Source organism: Curcuma longa, unplaced genomic scaffold (genome assembly GCF_044706935.1).
Source record: "Curcuma longa cultivar G26 ecotype Majalengka, Jawa Barat unplaced genomic scaffold, ITB_CL_G26_1.1 utg8573_np1212_1322966_RagTag, whole genome shotgun sequence".
NCBI classification, from domain to species: Eukaryota; Viridiplantae; Streptophyta; class Magnoliopsida; order Zingiberales; family Zingiberaceae; genus Curcuma; species Curcuma longa.
This window is the reverse complement of record NW_027435604.1, coordinates 713,241-736,068: the sequence shown is the minus strand read 5'-3', so window position 1 is coordinate 736,068 and position 22,828 is coordinate 713,241. Positions and strand designations below refer to the sequence as shown.

At 37.6% G+C, this 22,828-nt stretch overlaps 2 protein-coding genes and 1 pseudogene across 2 annotated transcripts; 2 read left to right on the top strand and 1 right to left on the bottom strand.

The window, feature by feature from the left end:
- The first annotated feature begins 1,069 nt into the window (after window positions 1–1,069).
- Window positions 1,070–13,592, top strand: LOC141820902 (uncharacterized). Its single transcript, XM_074708261.1, has 11 exons — window positions 1,070–1,423; window positions 3,327–3,528; window positions 3,638–3,726; window positions 3,830–3,915; window positions 3,997–4,165; window positions 4,266–4,389; window positions 8,307–8,464; window positions 9,780–9,864; window positions 11,312–11,524; window positions 11,601–11,662; window positions 12,043–13,592. The coding sequence occupies exons 1-11, from the start codon at window positions 1,152–1,154 to the stop codon at window positions 13,460–13,462; spliced, it is 2,880 nt and encodes a 959-aa protein (XP_074564362.1). The 5' UTR covers window positions 1,070–1,151; the 3' UTR covers window positions 13,463–13,592.
- A 510-nt stretch (window positions 13,593–14,102) lies between these two features.
- On the top strand, window positions 14,103–16,951 carry LOC141820899 (thioredoxin domain-containing protein 9 homolog). Its single transcript, XM_074708259.1, has 4 exons — window positions 14,103–14,249; window positions 14,342–14,614; window positions 16,379–16,537; window positions 16,618–16,951. The coding sequence occupies exons 1-4, from the start codon at window positions 14,226–14,228 to the stop codon at window positions 16,795–16,797; spliced, it is 636 nt and encodes a 211-aa protein (XP_074564360.1). The 5' UTR covers window positions 14,103–14,225; the 3' UTR covers window positions 16,798–16,951.
- Window positions 16,952–17,027: 76 nt separating this feature from the next.
- On the bottom strand, window positions 17,028–19,035 carry LOC141820900 (E3 ubiquitin-protein ligase Os04g0590900-like; annotated as a pseudogene).
- Window positions 19,036–22,828: the final 3,793 nt, after the last annotated feature.

Below are 22,828 nucleotides of genomic sequence, written 5' to 3'. Positions count from 1 at the left end.
TTACATTTATAAACTAGGGAGAAGGGTTAAATTTATTATACATTAAATTACTAATAAATTAACACATATTAAATCTTCCTTTCATTTGGAGTAATTACTAATTAGTTACTTATTAAAAAAAAACAAATTGTGTTGGTTTGGTATTTAAGTTGTAACTTTTATTTTAAAACTATATATTTATCAAAGAGTATACTTATTTTTTAACACCATGAGCATTTGCTTAGGTGTTGTTTTTCAAGTTGAATAAATGATATTGTGAATTGCCCTATATTTTAGATAATTTTTGAATGTAAACTAAACTTTTAAAACGTACATAAATAATAAAGACATTTTGAATATTCAATTTTAATTAAATATTATCAACTAAGTATAGCTTTAGGTTTATATGTTTAAAGCAAGATATATGGGATATTAAACTTTATAATATACATTTAAAAGATAAATAAAAATATCAAAAAGGTTATGTATGTAATAAAAATATCAAAAAGAACATTTTATATCCAAAAATATTTGTATTCTAGTAATTTTTACTAAAATTAGTCTTATATATTTAAAATTATGAAATAATTAAAATTACTAATTTAATTAAAAATGATTAAATATTATTCAATTTTAATAAAAATTGCTATGACATATATTTTTGAAATATAAAATGTTTTTAAATAAAACACCCTTGATATTAAAAATAAGAGAATTCTTTTTAATTTTTTAAACCCATTTTCACACTCCAAATTCATCTAAAATCTCAATATTATTATAATTTTTATTATTTTATTTTTGTTCGATGGTCAATTTAAATGAGTGTATATTAGAGGAAATAAATCAATTAAATTATTTTTTATTATTTGATCATGTATTTTTAATTTAATACTCCTAATATTTAATAATAATAATAATATAATATCCAGCCCTTTCACTAAATTCTGCAGTTGCTCCCGAAGCCTTCTTGCTCCCGAAGGCGACGCCGAGTGAAGAACCCCAAATCCACCGCCTTCCGATTCCGACGGCCCTCTTCGTCTCGATCGGATTTCTCAAACAACGAGGCGGGTCGAGGTTTACACCGGCGGGATTGGGCGCAATCGGAGCAGAGCGGCGACCGGCAGGACGTTGTTGATCAGGTGCAGGCGGGGAAAACCCTAGGGCGCAAGTAGATGCTCCCCGCGTTGGATCTATCGTCGGTGCTGCAACTCGCGATCGCGCTGCTGCTGACGCTCTCCGGGGCGCTCCTCCTCGTCAAGCGGGCCGCGTCCAGGTACTTCGTCGTCGACGCCAGCTTCGAGGCCGGATCTTCGCCCTCCGGCTACGAGCCTAAGGTCGGGATGTCGAGGAGCGGACGAGGAGAAGGAGGAGGCAGTGACGATTGCAGTTGCTGCGGGAAGCAGGGGACCAAGAAATGCTCCAGGTGCAAGAGGGTGCAATATTGGTAGGTAGTTTGCTGTTTGTTTTCCGTGTTCGTTTGGACGTTAGTTTTGTTCTTTCCTCCCAGAAACGTCTTTTTGGTCTGGCTAACTGTAGCAGGCGTCTGCTTTACTTTTTAAAAAAAAACTAAAAAAATTGATCTCGAGTCGTAGAAGTAACCCAGGTTTTGGCTTTTATGAATCTCGAGAAATGTTCAGCTAGTCGGACAGTTCAATCCATTCTAAATCGAGTAATACTACTATAGGATGGCAGCCCCCGTCTTGATGCCCTTTACTTTTAAATCCTTTTTTAAAGATTTCTGATTATTATTACCATCTATTTGACAATTGTTGCTTTAAATTAAACTGGAACTTGCATAGGTTATTCAAGAAAATGAAGCAAAGTCTTAAAACTTGGTTCTTGCATTAATCTTCGTTGTACCTTCTGAGTTTCTGTTTGGTGCATTTCAAGATGGTCAAGGTTGTCATGGTCCAAGTTTTGTCTCAAGTGCAAATTTCATTTCAACCAACAAGAGCTGAATACAGATTCATTTGTTTCAATGAATAGGTTTTTTTCCTTCAAATTTATGAAGAACTAATGTCATGTGCATGTAACTAAGTAAGTTGCTGCTTTCTAGTAAATCTCAGGCATTTTGTTTGAGTCTAACAGCACGCCAGATTCTGTTTACAAAAATGCATCCAAACAATTAGCATGCTTATTATCTCATAGATCCCATTTCTCTTCTAAATTGTTTGGCGATCTAACTGGATGAAAGCTGTTCTATAATTGGACGTACCAACTATAGGTTTTAACATGAGTTAGTTGTAACTGTGGGGTTCCATTTCATGAACAGGTTTTGACATGAGTTGGTTGTAAGTATAAGTTTCCATTTGATTAGTTATTTCATTCATCTAGCTGTGCTGATATTAGTCACTTGATTCACTGAAGCTTAATTTCTCTGCTGCGCCATCTTTAAGCACAGAACCATTGTCCTCCAGTCATGAAATATCTGGTTTCTGTTCTTCCATGCCAAGTCACAGAAAAACAGAGGTTTTATTTAAGTTTAGAGGTTGGTTAACTTTCATGCTTGTTTCTTGAGAGGGGTCTGAGAGAGAAAATGACATTTGGAGTGCTTGTCCATTGCACATTACAGCAAGCTAGCTTTTTAATTTATCTAGTGATTAGTTAGGAGAATGAAATTTGACTGACTAAATATTGTTTTTGGTTATTGTCACAGTTATTTAGTTTATCTTAGGTATATTGACTTCCTGCTGACCTGCACTAACCCTGTGGGTTTTCTAGATAGTGCACTTTATGCTAAAATGATGAAAAAGCATTACCTTGTGATGTTAGTCCTCAATTGACACGTAGATTTTGATATTTAGCTAGGGTCTCAGCCAGAATACTGTTATTTTAAGAGAAAGATATACCGTCCTGGCATGACATGCATTGACCATTTAGGCATTGATTGATTATTGATAACACTATCAAAATATTTCATCAGAATGCAGCTTAGACATACTGTTTTCATGGGGCTTTCATGCACTGTTTTTAAAAACTCTGGTAGGACTCCAGTTTGCTTTCATCCCTATTCCTTATGTACTTGTCCTGTGATATTTTGCAATATCTGTTCATTAATTTCTCTTCCTTAAATATATTTTTTTATTTGCAAAAACATTGTCAGCTTTTCCTTCATTTACATGATTGGCCTTTTTATTCTTCTAATAAACCAACCGTAATGTGTATCTTCCTTTTCTTGTTGATTTTTTTTAAGTTGTAGTTTACCTATCTTGCTAGCAATGCATCCTTGCATAGGATTAGATGGTGGATAAGACAAGTAACTGACTTTGAACATCAGAAATACACACAGATCGTTGTTATTGTTAGTTTAATTGACTCTCAAGGAAAGCACATTTGTTTTCTTTCAGTTCGGTACCATGCCAGACAAAGCATTGGAAAACTATTCACATGTTTGAATGCAAAAAAGTGAAGCCATTGGAGATAGAAGATAAGACTGACATTGTTTTATCAGGCAATGGTTCTTGCAGAAGAAGGAAACCATCTGGACTGACTTCTATATCATTAGTCCCTGCTCGTGGGACCTACAATATCCTACAAAAACCAAAAACAGTATTAATTATTCCCTTTTTATTTATTTCTACCCTTCTTTTAGGTTCTCTTCATCATCAGGGTTATTCATTTTGAATTAACAATGGTCTTCTTCCGTCTTTATTTTCAGATTCTTTTCCCCTATGATGAATTTGTGAGGCTTTTTAACTGGGAGAACCCAGGATTTCCACCTTGTGGGCTCTTGAATTGTGGGAACAGGTCAGTAATATCTCATGTTCTTTTTCTGTGTCTGTGTTCCCACTTTTTGTTATGAGGCAATTAGGACCATTTAGTAACCATAGTTTGTTTGGTTTCTCGGCAGTTGCTTTGCTAATGTGGTTCTACAGTGTTTGGCATGCACTCGTCCACTTATTGCCTATTTATTACAGAGAGATCACATTAGAGAATGTAAGTGGCAGACTCCCAGCAGCCTTTTTAACTGCCTTCATTCATACCCAAACTAAAGCATTCACCTTGGATTTCTATTAGGTGTTAGAAAACATAACGATTGGTGCTTTCTATGTGAGCTTCAATTACACATCAAAAGAGCTAGTGAAAGTTCAAACCCCTTTTCACCGCTAAATATTCTTTCTCGTTTGCCAAACATTGGTGGCAACCTTGGTTATGGGAGACAGGAGGATGCTCATGAATTTATGAGGTCTTACCTTGGTTCATTATTTAAAGATAAATCCATGATTTTCATATCGTTTTTATATGCATCATTGTAAGCCATCTTTAGTTTATCATTCTACTTATAGGTTTGCAATTGACACAATGCAATCTGTATGCCTTGATGAATTTGGAGGTGAAAAGACGCTTGATCCGAGCACCCAAGAAACCACCCTTATTCATTATATCTTTGGTGGCTATCTTCAATCACAGGTTGCATTCAATCTGGTATTTGTTATTTCTGGAATATGCTTGGGAAAGTAATTTGAACTTTTGAAAGCTTGTTAATTAAAATTACAATATATTCTTGAAAATAATTCTATTGACATTACCAGATTATCCATTGCATAAACAATTGTTTTGGAGGCTGAAGTCTTGTGGTGTTTGATGATCTTATAATTTAGTGTCAGGGTCTGTTTTATCATTATCTGCAATCTCATGAGTCTTGTTTTTATGTCGAAGCATTTCAAAGATAATCACTCTAAAAAGAAAGGGCAACATAAGCTGACTAAAGTAGTGCAGATTATTATCTCTTTGATGGCTCATCTCTGAATATTTGTACATTTTAGTTATCTTGAGTGACCATGTATGTATTACTACATCTTGAGTTGCTTCTTAGTATCTAAAGAAACATATAGATTGTTGTGTTGCCCACCCTGATGCTTATTTGTTACAGCATTTTACATGTTTGACATTAGGCAATATATACGTACAACAAGATATTTTATATGATTTTCACATGATCTATGTGACCAATTAAATTCGTCATGGTCGGTCCCAAGTCCGGAGAAAGGAGGAGGGTTGCGTTAGGTTGCCAGCCAATGTCAAACTAAGGTATGTTCAATGAATAGATCCATTAAACTATTGTGCTAATGTTAGGTTGTTCTCCGGAAGGAACGCATTGTAGGGTCCGACTATAACATCTTGACAAGGACCGCTATATTTCCAAAACTCGGATGTAGTGATAAATATGTCAGAGCTCGTGTTGCAGGGTCTGACTGTAACATATCGGCAAGGGCCGCTACATCTCCATGAGAACTTGGATGTAGTGTTAAATAGACAAAGGTTCTTTCACCATACATTGGATAAAATTAAATATTATAGTAAAATAATAGTCTAAGATTTAGAATATGGAACATAGGAATCCTCACTGATAAAGCAATGGAGGTAGTAAATACGAAGATTAGGAGAAGAATTAATATTTTGTGTGTACAAGAGACAAAATGAGTAGGCGAGAAGGCAAAAATGATAGAGAACTTAGGTTTTAAGTTATGGTACATAAGAAAGAGTAAAACAACAAATCGAGTGTGTATTGTTGTAAATAGTTCGTTAAAGGATGAAGTTGTAGGAGTAGTTAGAAAGGGGGATAGAATTATAGCTCTTAAGATAGTAGTGGAGAAAGAAACTATGAACGTAATTAGCATATATGCATCTCAAGCAGGATTAGATGAAGATACCAAATCAAGATTTTGGGACGATCTAGAGGAAGTATTACAAAATATTCTGCCAAATGAAATGATTTTAATAGGAGACGATCTAAATAGCATATCGGAGTGAAAAATGAAAAATATGAGAGGGTGCATGGGGGTTATGAGTTTGGAACAAGAAATGAAGAAGGAAAAACTATATTGGATTTCGTGATAGCATATGATCTTATACTGTCTAATACGTTTTTTAAGAAAAGAGAAGAATACTTGGTCACGTTCAAAAGTGGGAATGATAAATCACAAATTGACTTTCTTATGGTTAGGAAGAGGGATAGATAGATTTGTAAAGATTGTAAGGTCATTCTTGGAGAAAACTTAACTACCCAACATAGGTTAGTAGTGTTGGATATATGCCTCAAGCATAGTATCAATAGAAGAAAACTATACACGATTCCTAAAATTAAATGGTGAAAGTTAAAGGATGGGAAACAACACATATTTAAGGAGAAGGTAGGAGTATAAGTATTAGGCGAAATATATGGTGACTCTAATACAACATGAGATAAGATAATATCAAAGTTGAAAATAGTAGCCAAGAGTGTACTCGGTGAGTCAAAGGGGCATGTACCACCAAGTAAGGAATTTTGATCGTGGAATGAGAAAGTACAAGAGAAAGTGAAAGAAAAACGAACAGCCTATAAGGAATTATATATTCGTAAGACCGAGGAAAATTTAAAAAATATACAAGAGTCAAGAAAGAGACTAAGAAAGTAGTGAATAAAGTTATGAATGAAACTTTTAAAGGGTTATATCAATAATTGGATACAAAAGAAAGTGAAAGAGACATTTATAGAATAACTAAAGTAAGAGAGAGAGAGAGAGAGATAAAAGATCTTATTCAAATATAATGTATTAAAGATAAACGCAATAGGATACTAGTAAATGATGGAGAAATAAAAGAGCGGTGGAAGGTATATTTTCATCATTTTTTAAATAAAGGTTTTGGTGACCAACTTAACTTAGGTAATTTAAGTAGGTCAAATGATTATAGAAATTTAAATTTTTATCGTAAAATTCAAACATTAGAAGTAGAACAAGCTTTAAATGTGATGCAAAATGGAAAAGTCATTGGACCAGATGATATTCTGATAGAAGTATGGAAGTACCTAGGGAAACAAGGTATTGAATGACTTACAAAATTATTTAACATGATATTGAAAACGAAAAAAAATCTGATTAATAGAGGGTAAGTACTCTATAAGGGAGACGTATAAAATTGTGCAAACTATAGGGGTCTTAAATTAATGAATCATACTATGAAACTTTAGGAAAGAGTAATAGAAAAAAGATTAAGGAAATCACAGTGATCGAAAATCAATTTGGGTTCATACCTAGAAGGTCAACAATAGAAGTTATACATCTTCTCAGGCAACTAATTGAAAAGTATCGGGAGCAAAAGCAAAATCTACACATGATATGCATTGACTTAGAAAAAATTTATAATAGAGTCTCAAGATAAATTATATGAAGAATTCTAAAAAAGAGAGATGTTAGTGTGTCATATATTAAACTAATTAAGGATATGTATGAGAATGTAATATCCAAAGTGAAGAATTCAGGTGGATTAACTGAAGCATTTCCAATAAAGATAAGGTTATATCAAAGATCAGCTTTAAGCCATTATCTTTTTACATTAATCATGAACGAACTAACTAGACACATTTAAGACAGTACCGTGGTCCATATTGTTTGCAAATGATATTGTTTTGGTAGATGAGACATGTGAATGAGTAAATGCTAAACTAGAATCTTGGTGGGAAACATTAGAAGTGAAAGATTTTAGGCTTAGTAGAGTAAAGATAAAATATATGAAATTTAAGTTTAGCAATATTAGATGTAATGAGATAATTGTTAAGATAGGAGATGACGAGTTGTCTAGAACTGACAACTTTAGTATTTAGGATCATTTTTGTAAGATGATGGAGGGATTGAGAAAGATATCTTTCATATAATACAAACAACAGGATAGTTGAAATGGAAGAGAGCATCGAGTGTTTTACGTGATCGTAAAGTACCTCTAAAACTTAAAAGGAAGTTCTACAAAACAGTGGTTAGACTTGTTATGTTATATGACGCTGAATGTTGGGCTATAACTTGAGCACATGAGTAGAAGATGAGAGTTGCAGAGATGAGGTTGTTAAAATGGATGTATGGACATACGAGGATGGACAGAATAAGATATGAGAGCATTAGAGAGAAAGTCGGAGTTGCATCTATTGAGGGAAAACTTCGAAAGACACGTTTAAGATGGTACGACATATACTTAGACGAATAATAAATGCTTCAGTTAGGTAATATGAAACTATGACAAATACACACATCAAACGAGGAAGAGGAAGACAAAAAAAGACTTGGTTAGTAACAATAAAATAAGATAAAATTTATTTAAGTATAGATGATGATGTAGTAGGGATAGAGTCCAATAGCGTAGAAGGATCCATATAGCCGGCCCCACATAGTGGAATAAAACTTGGTTATTGTTGTTGTCACATGATCTATGTGCATATAATTAATGCATTTTGCTTTATGCATGGGCTGATGCAGATTTTACTATCATATTACTAGTTTCCAATTTGCTATCCTACAAAATGTCTTATATTCTTGTTTGAATGTCATTCATACACTGAACATAATTTAATCTAGGTAACTTGTACAAAATGTAATACTATTTCCAATCGGTATGAGAATATGATGGATTTGACTGTTGAAATCCATGGGGATGCTGAATCTTTGGAGGAGTGCTTGGATCAATTCACTATGAAGGAGTGGCTTGATGGGGATAACAAGTATAAGTGCGATGGGTAAGCACTTATGACTTTGTTCTCTTTATTACTGCCATCTATTAGTTTTTTTATATCAAAGACGCTTAGCAATTTATTCTAGGGAAGTCCATATGGTCCATTTTATAGTACATCACTTTATTACAGATGGAAAAATTCAGTTGCTCAAGTCATATTTCTTAATGGGATTACATCTGAACATTATTAATTTAGATTACCTTTCTGTTAATTGCTATTAATTATTACATGTATGATTTCTGGTTTAATAAGGCACTGATATTGCATTGTGTAGCTATGTCGTCTTGGATGAAGTTGGGTGTATATGTAGTGTTCCTTCTCTAAGGTTTAGATTTTAATTATTTACTATTTGACGGTTTTAGGAGAATTTATTATTTACGGATAATGACTTGAACTTATTTGCAGTAGCAGTGGATTGCATTTAAGTATCTTCTCTCTCAAACCTATCAAAAGCACTAGATTTCTGATTGCAGGATATATTCAACAATAGCAAAATAATCATTCAGAGAATCTAAGGACCACAATAATATATAGGAAAAGTTGGTGTGTTGTTTTGTAAAATGGACTGAATTCCCAATTCCATATGCAATTTGGCAAATTAGTTAGTCAAACTACATAAGGAGAGCTTTGACACAACGGTAAAGTTGTTGTCGTGTGACCTTGTGGTTACGGATTCAAATCACGGAAACAACCTTTTGCAATACAAGGTAAGACTACATACAATAGATCTAATGTGGTCGGTCCCTTCCTGGGATCTTGTATTGACGGGAGCTTCGTACATCGGACTGCCCTTTAGTTACTCAAAATACACTGAAACAAGGCTGGTTGCTGCTTATGAGGGCTACATAACAATTTTGCAGACTAAATCAATCTAATTAGATAAGCAAAGTCTTGTCTAAATTACTATTGATTTGATAAAAACCTGTTTCGATTAAATAAACACAACTAGTTTAATAAATGAGTCATAGTCTATTAGTGGAATAATCTTTTATATGGATTATATGCCTCACTATTTATGTCTCTTATGTGAATTCATAGCTTTACAACCTATGTGTGCGCGCACACAAAAAAAATGGATTGGTTAGGATGATCAATTTGATAAGTTGATAAGTGATTTTTAGTTTTTAAAATTGATGGATAGTTTAATAAATTTGAAATATTTACCTTACATATAATCCGACATATTTTATGGATGGCTTATGGCCCTCCACATATCACATTTGCATTATGTGACACCTTGCTACTGTTTGCATGTGACATTTAAAACCTTGTCTTTCTTGTAAACAATTAAGTGATTGTTTTTGGTGTTTGTATACAGATGCAATGATTATGTTAAGGCATGGAAACGTCTTACAGTTCATCAACCTCCAAATATCCTTACTATTGCTCTGAAGAGATTCCAGGTCAGATTTCTTTGGCATTATTAACATGTAAAGCAGTGTTTCTTGGAGTTGCTGGGGCTGACACCTATGCTCATAAATTGTGAAGCATTTTTTAAGCATCTTAAATCCCAAAAAATGGCTATGCCTAGGCAAACGCCTTAGCGTCAACCTATTACACTTGGTTAGGTGATTACCTTTTGAATAAAAGCTTAGATATGATCTTTAATTGACTATCAGGGCTGTTTCTGCAGCAAAGGGATATAAGATATGTATTTTATGCGAAATTTATTTTCTTGAACTATAAAGTTGTGTTACTTTAATGCAAAATATTCTGGGGCTTATCTAGGGGATAAGGCTTATCTAGCAAACAAGCATCTAAGCACAAAAATTCAGCAAGAGTTTTGCTTTCTATGACGAACCTTATCTAGGAGTTGGCAGCAACATCTTATGATGGTGGTTGGGCAGCAGAATGGCCATTTTTCTCCCCTTTTGCACTTATACTTTCTTATCTTCCTATCAACTATTCTTACTCATATATCATCTTTGGTTGCTTGCCTTCTCCCTTGTATGCTACTCTCTGCCTCTCTTATCTTTTTTATTACAGATCTCTCATGTTTCCTCTCTTCCTTTGTTACTTTTTTTCTGGCCTATCTTTCCTTGACAGTACACTTGTGTTTCCAGTCGAACTACAATCTCTCTGGTTCTTTATTTTCTCCAATGCTCTTTTCATAGTTTTACAGTCAAAATTAATTATTTTGAACCCTGACATCATAGAATAAAATTTTGATTATGCGCTATGGATGGTTGATTTAGTATTGCAATTTTTTTTATTTCTCCATAACATAATTAGGATTTTAATTAGTCTTATAGTTTCTTTTGGGTTATAGAATTTTCAATAGAGTTATTTATATTTGTTAGGGTATGGGATAACCCAATAGTGTTTTTAGAAAGACCTGATCATAATTCTGATCTATGAAAAGGACTAGGATCCATTTTCTTGATTTATATTTCACTTTAATAAAATTTTCCTTTTTGTTCCCTTATAGTTTGTGTTTTGGCAACACAATTGGCTTGTGCTGCATCACTTCTTTAACAATTAATCATGGTATTTTAAAATGCATAGCTGAAGTTGAACCTTTGTAAGTATACTATTTCTAATAGAACGAATGTACTGAAAAGAGCCATAGCATGGATCTAGTAATTGATATACCATGTATTTGTATTTTCACCTCCTTTATATACTAAGAACTTTACTATTATGATAAATGTTATAAACTGAACGTATTTTGTAGTTGTCAAATACAAGCATCTTGCTTGGAGTCTTGAAGTTGTCAAGTGACTACGCCTTACATGAACTTGACACCTTACAACACCTAGAACTCTTAGAACCACTGCTTCAAAATTGTTCCATCTTTGGACCTTGTGCTTCTCATTGTTATCTTCTGAGGGCTTAACTTTATTTTTACAGAGTGGTCGGTTTGGTAAACTCAACAAGAGGGTCACTTTTCCTGAGAACTTAAATCTCACTCCCTATATGAGTGGCGGTAGTGATGGGACGGATCTGTATGTACTATATGCTGTTGTTGTTCACGTGGACATGCTCAATGCTTCATTTTTTGGCCATTATATTTGTTATACCAAAGATTACCAAGGAAAATGGTACAGAATTGATGACAGCAAGGTAATTGGCATATATTATATATTCTTTTTTAATAGCGGGCAACTTGAATTCTGGTCCAATTAATATTTCATTGCAGGTCACAGAAGTTGAAGTGGAAGATGCACTTGCTGAAGGTGCTTATATGCTCTTATACAGAAGGTAAAAAGTTTATTCATTTCACTCGATTAATATTTAGGAAAATTATCATATTTTTAATAGGTGATTTGTAAATCCTGGTTGTTTTGCGTAGCTTGTTGACTCTAATGCATATTTGCAAAAATGAGCTTCCAGTTAGTGTATGTATCATGCATGCATCTGATCCCAGGTCACTACTGTGGATTAATGGCCGCAGCACATATTAGTGACCATTAAATATGAGATATATATGAAATTAGGGAGTGCACGTTTAGGAACAGAACTCTTTTTTATCTGCTTTAACTTGGCTTTGGCTGGTCTCCATCTGTCTATTAGTCTCACTTTTATGATCCTTTTAAGCTCCTCAAGTTGTAGTAATTCTTCTGATGTGAATATTAATCCAGGACCACTGTACGGAAGGAGCCATTTGTTAAGCATGCACAACCTCAGAAAACAAAACAGTTACCCGAGACACATCCTATGGTGGTTGACCCCAGCTATGCTTCTTGCAACGGATCTGACAAGGATTCCCGATCAAATCCCTTGTCTGTTGAACCTACCAAGGCAATTGAAGTGAAAGCCATGGTCTTGAATTCAATAGCAAATGGACTTGAAGATAGCAGCCCTGATCTGTTCCCTTCAAGGCCTGATAGATCAAGTGCGGAGGCCATGCAATTGGATCACCATCCTGATACATCTTCCACCGAAGCTGATGCTGATACATGTGAAATTCCAGATGCCAGATATGATGCAGGATGTCATGTTGTAGAAGACAGTGAATCTACTGGAGAATCATCTATTTCTCCAGACAACGACGCTATGATCATTGAGTCATCTTCAAATATTCCCATAACGGCTGAAACGGTAGTTTCTAGATCTTCATGCGGTTCATTTGCTGAATCAGATCATCCTTTGCAAACTTACAATTCCTTGGATTCATCTATTGAAGTTGACAATGTGGATGCAACTTCTGTCGATGATAACATTGGGAATCAGGCTATGTCATTAAGCTGGGAAAACAATTCCAGTGGGAAAATCAATACAGTATATTTAGGAGAGCAGTCTTTGGCCAGTGAAGAGGGCAAGCCAAAGCAAATGCATTCAGTTACTAATATCTACAAGGAAAATAAGGAAAATGGACACTCAAATGGGTTTCCTGAGACTGAATTTTTGGAGCAACATTCAGCGGGCAAGAGCAAAAATGTTCCCTGCAATATGCCGCTGGTTTCTTGTGGTTTACTGGAAAAGCCCAACGCAAAATCTTCAGAGATGAATACTGCCAGTGAAGCAGACGAACATAATCCTGGGTATCATTTAGCAGTGAGCGGTAGCAAGGGAAATGGGCACTCGAATGGATATCATCAAACTGTAGCATCAGAGCAAGGTTCCATGGACAAAATCAAAATTGCTTCTAACGATATATCATTCATGTCCCGTGGCTTCTTGCAGAAATCTTATACAAAAAATTCAGGGAAGAACAGGTTAAGAGGATCCAAGAAATTTGCCCACCCACAGGAAGCCAAGTGCAATGGTTCCACTGGGCATGCTTGTGGTTCAACGATTGCGGAAACAGACTTCAGACCTGAGGCTCCCTGCTCCAATGGATCTAGCATGAATCATTCCAATGGCTCCATCTCTCCCAGTTCCACGTTCGGTGAAAATGGGAATGGCAAGTGCAAGGACGGACCACTTATTCCAACGACCTCTGAGAACAGTGACGAGCTATCTGCATCTGTAGGTGAGCACAAGAAGCTAAATAAGTTGGCCACCTCTGATGCTAACATAACAAGAAGCACCGAGGAATTTAGTAATAACATCCAGTGATTTAATTCCCAATGCATCAATAACATGATTTGAGTTCTAACCAAAGTAGACACTACTGGATTCCCCTAACCAAGACACAAGCAGATTCATCTCGCCTTAACTAGATTTGCATGGTACTTCAATTCCACCAAAGGAAAGGATTGGAGGTGGGCCTCTCTGGGTTTCCATACAACTCCATGGAGGCTCAGAAGCAAGCTCCACCGGCGTCGCCATGGTATTTCTTGTCATATTGTCTGTTAATCATGATTTGTTCTTCTATTGTTGAAGAAGAGGAATAAGATTACATCAGAAGTTGTCTTGTTCAGTGAGTGGATGTGTGGACAATTAGAAACTTATTTTTGTTCGAATTTTGATTTATGATAGAAGTATAGTATTTATGCCAATGTTTATCTTTTTGGATAATTCAAGTATTCAGATTTTGTCCCAATAATTTTGAAAAGTAGATAGAAGTACAATTTATGCATATTTTAAAGTCGAAGAGATTTATTTTATTTATTTTTTAAAAGTTTTTTTTGTAGTGATTTAAAATCCCTTTATCAAATATATATATATATATATAGATGATAATAATAATTAACTAATTATTAAATATTATAGTCGAGCAAAATCAGGATCCTAAAAAGCGCTTACAAAAGAAACCGGAAGCAGCGACGACGGCCGGCTTAACGCACTTCGCATCTCATTCGAAGGGGAAAACTACGTGTTTCTCCCGGCGAAAGATCGCCGATCTGGAAGAATTAGGGTTCGGATTTGAATCAGCATCATGAATGAGTCGATAGGGAAGCAGGTGAGAAGATCGCTTCGGCGCCAGATCTCTCTTTGGCATTGTTTATCTTGTGGTAGGATCGTCATCGCTTTCTTGGGTTTGGGCGCTTGCAGATCCTCGAGCAGCAGTTGCTGACGGTGGCCAAGGCCGTCGAGGACAAGATCGATGAGGAGATCACGGCGCTCGACCGCCTCGACCTCGACGATCTGGAGGCGCTGCGGGAGCGCAGGCTGCAGCAGATGAAGAAGATGGCGGAGAAACGCAACCGCTGGATCTCCCTCGGCCACGGCGAGTACTCTGAGATCTCCGAGAAGGACTTCTTCGCTGCCGTCAAGGCAAGTGACCGCGTCGTCTGCCATTTCTACCGCGAGAATTGGCCTTGCAAGGTATTCTCCTTCTTTTCCTCCTCAAAATTGCCATTTGGAGCGGTTGGTTGCATAACATACAAAAAATTAAAGAAAATTAATTGATTAAACTGAAATAGGCATAATCTTGCCTTTTCATTTGTGGATCTTCAAATCTGTATGGTTTTTTTTTTCTAGATTGAATGATATCAATCTTGCTTGCAATACTTTCCTCTGAAGCAGAACATGTGTTCTGCTTAGCCTAATGGAATAATGAACAAGTCTAAATGTTATTTGTATTACCCAAGTCTAAATGTTACCCTGATTTCATATTTAGTAATATTAATATAGATGATAAAGTAAGTATTATTCGAGTTCGCACTAGTTTCATGACAAGCAGATTGCATGCCCTTGTTAAATATGTCAATCTGTTTTTCGATCATATAAACTAGAGAGTTATCCTATTTCTAAAATGAACAACTGACCATCTATCCCAATTGCTCAAGTCGATTGGAAAAAGGTCAATCAATACATTTATGCTCTTAACGACCGGATTTGGTTGACTCAAATCTAACACATGAACTAACTAAGCTTAGTTAAGGTATGTATTATGGATAGGCAAATTGTAAAATAGAAACTCTTGCTTTAGAACTATGTCAAAAAAATGGGAAGAGCAAAATCCATGCCAAAAAAAAAACATAGAAACAAAAAGAAGAAAACCTGCTTGGAAAATGGGTTGTGCCTTAATGTAAGCACACTCATGAGTCATGGTACCTCTAATGATCAACTAAAGTAGGGATGACAAATTGTGTGGTGTGATGTTAATTGTCATAAGTTGATTGTCTCATTTGTGTCAATATAAAAATATATAAAATAATATAAAACTAATTGACTAGTTTAAAAATAATTATATAGTCTACTAATTAAACTTTCTAAACTATCAAGTTATATAACATGAAAAGCTTGCCATCATTTTATATATTTGGATCATGTCGTGTAAATTTTGGGTTGGCTCTATTAATTGTGTTTCAAGTTGAGTGAGGTTGTGTTAAGTTATTGAACCGAGGAGCACCCTCACATGCTCCCTTCATGCCCCATCAGACTTAGAGGTATATGGGTTGAGTCTCTGGTACCATGTTAAAATGAATAACCGTTTAATGTGAAAGCATGAGTCTCTGTTTCCATGTTTTTACCACATGATCTTTGAAAACTTCACAGAAATTTTATAATGAGTTCGTTCATGGAACTACTTTATGCGTTATTACAGCTCCTAAGACGTCTAAACATAGCACCACACTTTTTCATGAATTCATTGACTTGTTCTGTTACTTGAGTTACTTCTGTCCAAAAATTTTGACTTGATAAGTGTTGCAGCTACTTGGGCATTTTTTGTTATTTCTTCGACTTCTGCCCACATGATCTTCTTGTGGATCTATCCCCATCAGCTTCTTCTCTCTAATCTAGTAATTTACTCATTCACTTGATGTTGGTTTGAAGAAACAGTTTTTCCTCTCCTCTGGATCATATCATTTAGGATTTTGTTCTTTGTAGTTCTTTTGTAGCTAATAAATTCTTGAAAAGCTTTCCCTCTAAAGTGATATGTAGGGATATTGCAAATTATATCACTATTTAATTGCATTTAACGGAATATTTGCTTGGTTTGTCACGACCAAATTATGTAAGTTTCCTATCTTCATCATCTTCTTGGTCCGATCTTGAAATACTCCATAAGATGGAATTTTTGGTTCAAACTAGTGGTGTTCTTTTAGATTTTCGAAATTGATAACTCCAGCATCATGCTTACAGGTGATGGATAAACACCTGAGTATTCTTGCAAAGCAACACATAGAGACACGCTTTATTAAAGTTCAAGCCGAGAAAAGCCCTTTCTTAACTGAGAAGCTTAGGATAATCATGTTACCAACCCTCGCTCTCGTAAAGAATGCCAAAGTCGAGGATTATGTGGTTAGTGGTTCAATTTTGTCGAATGACCGGATCATTACTCACTTTGTGCGAGTCTTTATGTGTTCCTTCGTGCATTGCAGGTAGGTTTTGATGAGCTTGGGGGCACTGATGGCTTCAGTACAGAAGAGTTGGAAGAGAGATTAGCCAAGTCTCAAGTTATAGTCTTCGATGGCGAGGTGCCTTCTCACCCAGCAAAGTCCAGCAAAACAAAGAGAAGTGTTCGCCAATCGGAAACTGCCAATTCGTCTGACTCCGAGTAGGCGTATGCTTGAGGGTTTCACTACAACTTAAACGGGAGCAGTATTTTACCAGTTTGTTTGTGACATCCAGATTGTTATCTAGCTAGTTTTATGAATTCTTGTAATTTCCGAAACCTGATATCGGTTAATGAATGAATGTGACTGATTTGAACTACTATTCTACTAAGAAAAAAAAAGTTTGGGCTACGTATGCTTATTCAAAGATATTGATTTTGGATCCTAAAGTGTACAATGTAATACAGTTGATTTTAGCAAGTAGTTAACCTCAGTTCCAGTTTATCAAAGACACTTATGATCCTAAACACATCGATCTACATAGACACATCTGTTTTGTAGCAACAATGTGGCATCAAATGCACAACAAAAAGTTCAACTTCTCGAAGCTCTGGTTTCTCCAAAAGGACTCTCTTGTTAGTTATTTACGCAATTACGCGAGCGACACGCGAAGACCCGAATGAAGTATGTAATCCATAGGAAGATGAAAAACGCTGCAGACAATTAAATAGACAGATTGATCATCATTCAAGTCTCCTATCAGAGCTAAAACAAGGATCTTTCAAGAAATAATAACACTCTCTATTACGACTATATATCGATCATATTCATGATCAAGTCATGTTTACAACTATTCCTCATGGCTTTATGCAAGAGTATATCAATAGCAATGTTAACAAATATGTAAATAAATAAAGGTGAAGTGTAAAACTAAAGCCCCCAACAAATTCAAATGACAACTTACATATCGGAGTATTATCCTACGAATATCTTGGTAGAATCAAGCTCCAGTTTAATATACTACTATTGCAGAAAAATGCAATAGAAATTTCAATTAGTTTCTTGATCCTCAAATAAGTTCCATGCAAGACAATATCAATAGAAACAAGTTGGAAAAGAAAAAAAAAAGTAGTACCTCTGTCTATATGTCTAAATTCATATATATAAATAAAAGATGAGTAATACTTCAGTTCCTAACCACCAGATCAGAAAATTTTATGGCAATTTCAATATCAGATATCTTTAAAGATATCTCGGTTGAATCAAAGCTCTAACATACAAGTATACCACTCACAAAAGAATTCAAGAGAAATTTAAACAGTTTTGTTTGGTTAATTAATTAATCCACATCCCATTTCATTGTTCTACAGTAGCTGAGGGTATACGGATAAAGCTAGTTCAATCAACTACATCAATGTCTAGAAACTCTCTAAGTTACAATCTTCAAAAAATTCAAGATTAAAAATCAATCTATGTTTTGTTTTTCTTTAATATGAACTCAAAAAGCCAGAGCAACATGCTATATGAGATGACAAATTTATGAGTGCTATACTTCCACTGTCATAATCTTCTAATCTTGTTTTCCAAGAAAGAAAAGAAAGTCAGGATCAAATTTTACAAGTTTGGAACATCTTATAGGAGATAAAAGATAAATGAAGAAATTCCTTTCTTTGTTAAAGCCTGTTTTTGGGGATGAAAGATGTTTGCAAGAACATAACTAATAGTTTAGATTTTGTACTAGTAAATGTGGTTGAATCAACCAGATGCATTGATGATTGAGCCTAAAAATCATGCAAAGAATTGAATTGTCAAAGAAAATTGTTAAGAAAAGACTAGAATGAGCAAAAGGAACAATTTTTTTTGTACAGGGAAGAGGAAACCCTAATTCGCCGGCAGGGTTTCCGCCGGCTCCGGCCCCATGTCGCTGACGATGGAGCGGCAGATCGGGCACCCCGGAGACCTAACCAGCCACTGATCGACGCAACCTGCGTGGAAGACGTGCCCGCAGGAGGGAAGCGATCGGCACCTCTCCCCTCTTTTGAACTCCACCAGACACACGGCGCAATCGGGCGTCGTCCGGGGCCGGGGCGAGGCCACGCCGGGAAACTCGAACCCTGGAAGCCTCCTCAACTGGGCGAGCGAGAGGCCTCGAAGGGCTCGACCGCCGCCGCCGTCGTCGCTTGCGATCGATCGGCGCTCGTGGCCGCGAACCGCTCCCACTGCGACTAAAAGCAAGACGACGGCGGCGAATCCGGCGAAGACGAAGAAGATCCCTAGGGCAGCCGCCATGAAAACGGCCCGGAAGAAGAAGAAGAAACCGGACGCCGCACTTGGGCTTCGCTACCGCCAATGCGTCCGAGGATGACGAATGCCTCATCGTCGATGGGGAATCGGTGGAGGCCAGAGACGGAGGACGGCGATCAATTCCGGCCATCGGAGTCTTCGCGTGCGTCGACGACCGCGGAGAATAATGCCTGTTAGGAGAATAAGATGGTCCGCGGGGAATTATAACGCAAGAGGAAGCCCGATCAAGTAATCTTGGCCGTCGATTTTGTTCATGATCGATTATAGTTGAACGGTCACGATCAAACGGGTAGTGATCAAACCGATTTATTATTTTAATTCAATAAAAAATGGGGAAAAATAACGTAATTGATTTAGTTTGGAATAATAGGAATAATGTAATTGATTTAATTAAATAAATTGATCAGCACAGAGTTCTAGAGAAAGATGTATTATCCTCTTTCGAAGAAGTTATCTCGGAGACCTAAGCCCAAGTCTGGTGGGCACCACGAAGAGTCTGAACGTGATCGTGCAGTACTGATGCTTTTGAGACATAGTTGAGTTGATTATGATGCAGTAGAGTTACAGAAGGGGACAAAGATTCGAATCCTGTGAAATCAGCAATACTCTCTCGTAGTTAACTACGATTTCTCGATTTACCTACTCATAGATAGTGTCTTTCCCTTCAGGAAAAAATGCCATTTTTGCGCCTTATAGAAGTTCTCTAAATCCTCCCTGCTTTCATTAGAGAAACTCTAATACCAGAAATCGCCCCAGGCTGATGTACTTGTGATTATGCATGATTAACAAGGAGAAGAATTGAGTTCTTAGAATATCAATCTGAACATGATTTATAAACTTATATAATGACCAGTTGATCACTTGGTAGACTACAAACAATGTAGTACTTTTAAATTAAAAAATGCCTCTTGGTTTAGAGTAATATTTGATTTTATTCTATATTGTGTTGGCGTTTAGGATCCTTCAGCATTCTGGATCTGCCCTAGATTTCGATCAAGAGTCGGCTGATCTTGCTGCAGGAAGGCCCAATGTGAAGAATGTGACATTACTGCTTGGTGATTGGTGGGGATCAGGCATTGTCCATGCAAAAGTCTGGATATCTGATGGCGAAGACATATATGTTGGTTCAGCTAACAATGTCTGGAAATCTCTCACCCAGGTATTTAGATACTGTAACAGATATGGAATATGCCTTTTTCAAATGGCACATTCTGTTCTCTTTTGACTTTGAAACATGTTTGAGTAGCTAGTCAAATACGAGGGAAAATATTATCAATTTTGTGATCCTTTCCATTTTGATTCATATAAAGAGGAAGAGGAAGCTTTTCAAAATGATAATAGTTGATGATGATAAAAAAAATAATTTGGTGTGCGAAATTCTTATTCTAATAAAGGATTTATTATATACAATATTATTTTATTATCTAAGAGGTTTTTTTCACGATTCAAACTTGTGACCTCTAGAGGTTTACAAGAGAGGTTTTTTTCACGATTCAAACTTGTGACCTCTTGAGGTTTTTTTCACTCCAAGTGCTCACTCTGTTCTGTAAACGAATTCATTCTCTCTTCCTCTTCTTCATATCTTCTAAACGAAATTCACTACAAATCCTCATCCAACGAGAAAAGGAGCAAAGCATCTTTCTTGCTGTCTGGTTAGTTAGAGGATTAGAAAGGGTGATTAATTAATAAGTAGGTGAGTTTATGGGTAAATTAACACATTGAGGCGTTGTTAATATGCCATTGGTTATATGACATTGGGTTAGTTCATTTTTAAGGAGGTGGGACCACATTGTTTGAATTTATTTCAAGGTAATTAAATAAATTAACTTGTTTATTATTTTTATGACCGCAAATGAATAAAAAAAATACAGAACTAACTCAAATCATTTGAGTTGGTAGGTTAAATTGGTTCAAAAAGGCTCTAACAAATGTATCTCATGTAAAAAATAATGTTCATCTTGAGTTCCAATAATAATAAACGAACAAACAATAAGAAAATGTTCATCTGTCTTCAGCAATTCTTGTGTCATTGATGCTCGATGAGATCCTCGAGCATGGTGGCAAAATCTTGGATTTCGGTGTCCGTCATCTCATCCTGCTGCGGCATCGTCGAAGGGATATCACAGGAGACGTCCTTCTCGAGCGTGATGGCATAATCCTGGAACTCGGTGTGCGTCGGATCATTCTGTGGCGGCGACGAAGGAATCGGAAGCAACTCCGACGTCGACTGAGGCATATGTGAAAACGGCTCTGCCTGAGGCATCGATGGATAGGCAGCGACTGTAGGGTACAGAAAATCGTCTGACTGCTCATGATGCGGCGGCACCGTCATCAACTGAGGCATCTGATACCAATGCTGCTCTAGCGGTGACGGCAGCTGTGGTGGTTGATAGTCGACGGCATAATCCTGGACCTCAGTGTGCGCAATCAACTGTCGAGATTTTTTCCGGTCCCTGATCAAGAAACCACCTGCCAACTACGACGCCCTCCAGAGCCGGGCGGTTAAATACATTCATGTGGAGGAAGCTCAATCCTCCCGCAGCAAGGAAAAGGATTCCCCTCAGGCATATGGTCCTAGCCGGAACCCGCCGGCTGTTCCCCGAGCGGAACCGCGACCGCCTCCGCGACTGCAAAGGAAACCCGATATCGACCGGCCCGCTGCGCCGGGAGGGCCTAGTACCCGGGCCATCCATGTTGTGACTAATCACCTGGGACAGGCCGGAAGGAATCGCCGATGGTTACCTCGGTTCTGCACTTTTCACAATGCTCAAGGCCATGATCTCAGTGAGTGTTACCAGTACGCTCGTGAGTTGCGGCGAGAGGCTGAGCGGCAGGTGCTGGTGACAACCGCGCCCCGAACACAACGAACGTCGCCCCGTCAGCCACGCCGAGAAACGCGGCCACCTTCTCCTCGGACGTCTCATCCCCGCGAGCGGTCTCCTAGACGGCCCGTACCACCCCCGCGGCAACCTGGACCACGAAACCAGGAAAGCCCCCACCGGCGTGATGCCCCAGAAGACAACCAAGATAAGGCTCCTGTCGGGTGCATCGATATGATTGTTGGAGGAGCCACCGATGGGGATTCACATCGAGCCCGTAAGGCGCATAGTCGGCGACTCGACGTCTGCGGGGTGAGCCGCAGTCCGCCTATGGACGGGCCAGTCATTTCGGGCCCCAAGATTTGGAAGGTATCGAGGTACCTCATGACGACGCCTTGGTCGTCCGCGCTACCGTAGCCAATTATGATATTGGTCGGGTGTTTATCGACACTGGTAGCTCTGTCAATGTTTTGTTTCAGAAGACCTTTAAGCAGATGGAGATCGGTGAAGATAGTTTGGAGCCCTTGGTTACCCCTCTCTTCGGATTTACTGGGAATAGAGTCCAACCCCTGGGGCAGATCATTCTGCCGCTTTCACTAGGAGTACCACCTCTAATGCGAACTCGGCGCATCCTCTTCGTTGTCGTTGACGCTTCTTCCTCCTACAACATCATACTGGGGAGGCCCACGCTAAGCGCCTTCTCCGCCGTCGCCTCCCCCTACCACCAGAAGATAAAGTTCCCGATAGGTGATCAAGTGGGTGAGGTAAGGGGAGACCAACAGGTCTCCCGTCGATGCTACGTTGACATGGTCCGTGCAGACCCTCGAAAAGTTCAAAAAACAGCAGGGGGCGAAATCCAAATCATCCAAGAGGGTCCTTCCGCAAAGGACTTTGAAGGAAAAGAGCTTCTACAAGTTTGCCCGGACCGCGCCGAAACAATGGTTCAGGTAGGTTCTGACCTGTCGCCCAAGATAAAAGAAGAATTGTGTATATGCCTCTTTCAAAATCGAGATGTCTTTGCCTGGACGCCAGAGGACTTCACCAGCATTTTCCCGTCCGTAGCCGTTCACCGTCTCAACATCGCGCCCGACGCTTATCCTGTGAAACAGAAACGAAGACACTTCGGCCCAGAA

What these genes read in the sequence shown, in the direction of transcription:
- LOC141820902 (XM_074708261.1), top strand. Translation starts at nt 1,152, where the DNA reads ATGCTCCCCGCGTTGGATCTATCGTCGGTGCTGCAACTCGCGATCGCG. An exon ending in TCCTACAAAAACCAAAAACA is followed by an intron (nt 3,529 to 3,637) that starts GTATTAATTATT and finishes CTTTATTTTCAG; the next exon opens with ATTCTTTTCCCCTATGATGA. An exon ending in CTCTTGAATTGTGGGAACAG is followed by an intron (nt 3,727 to 3,829) that starts GTCAGTAATATC and finishes GTTTCTCGGCAG; the next exon opens with TTGCTTTGCTAATGTGGTTC.
- LOC141820899 (XM_074708259.1), top strand. Translation starts at nt 14,226, where the DNA reads ATGAATGAGTCGATAGGGAAGCAG. An exon ending in ATGAGTCGATAGGGAAGCAG is followed by an intron (nt 14,250 to 14,341) that starts GTGAGAAGATCG and finishes GGGCGCTTGCAG; the next exon opens with ATCCTCGAGCAGCAGTTGCT. An exon ending in CCAAAGTCGAGGATTATGTG is followed by an intron (nt 16,538 to 16,617) that starts GTTAGTGGTTCA and finishes CGTGCATTGCAG; the next exon opens with GTAGGTTTTGATGAGCTTGG.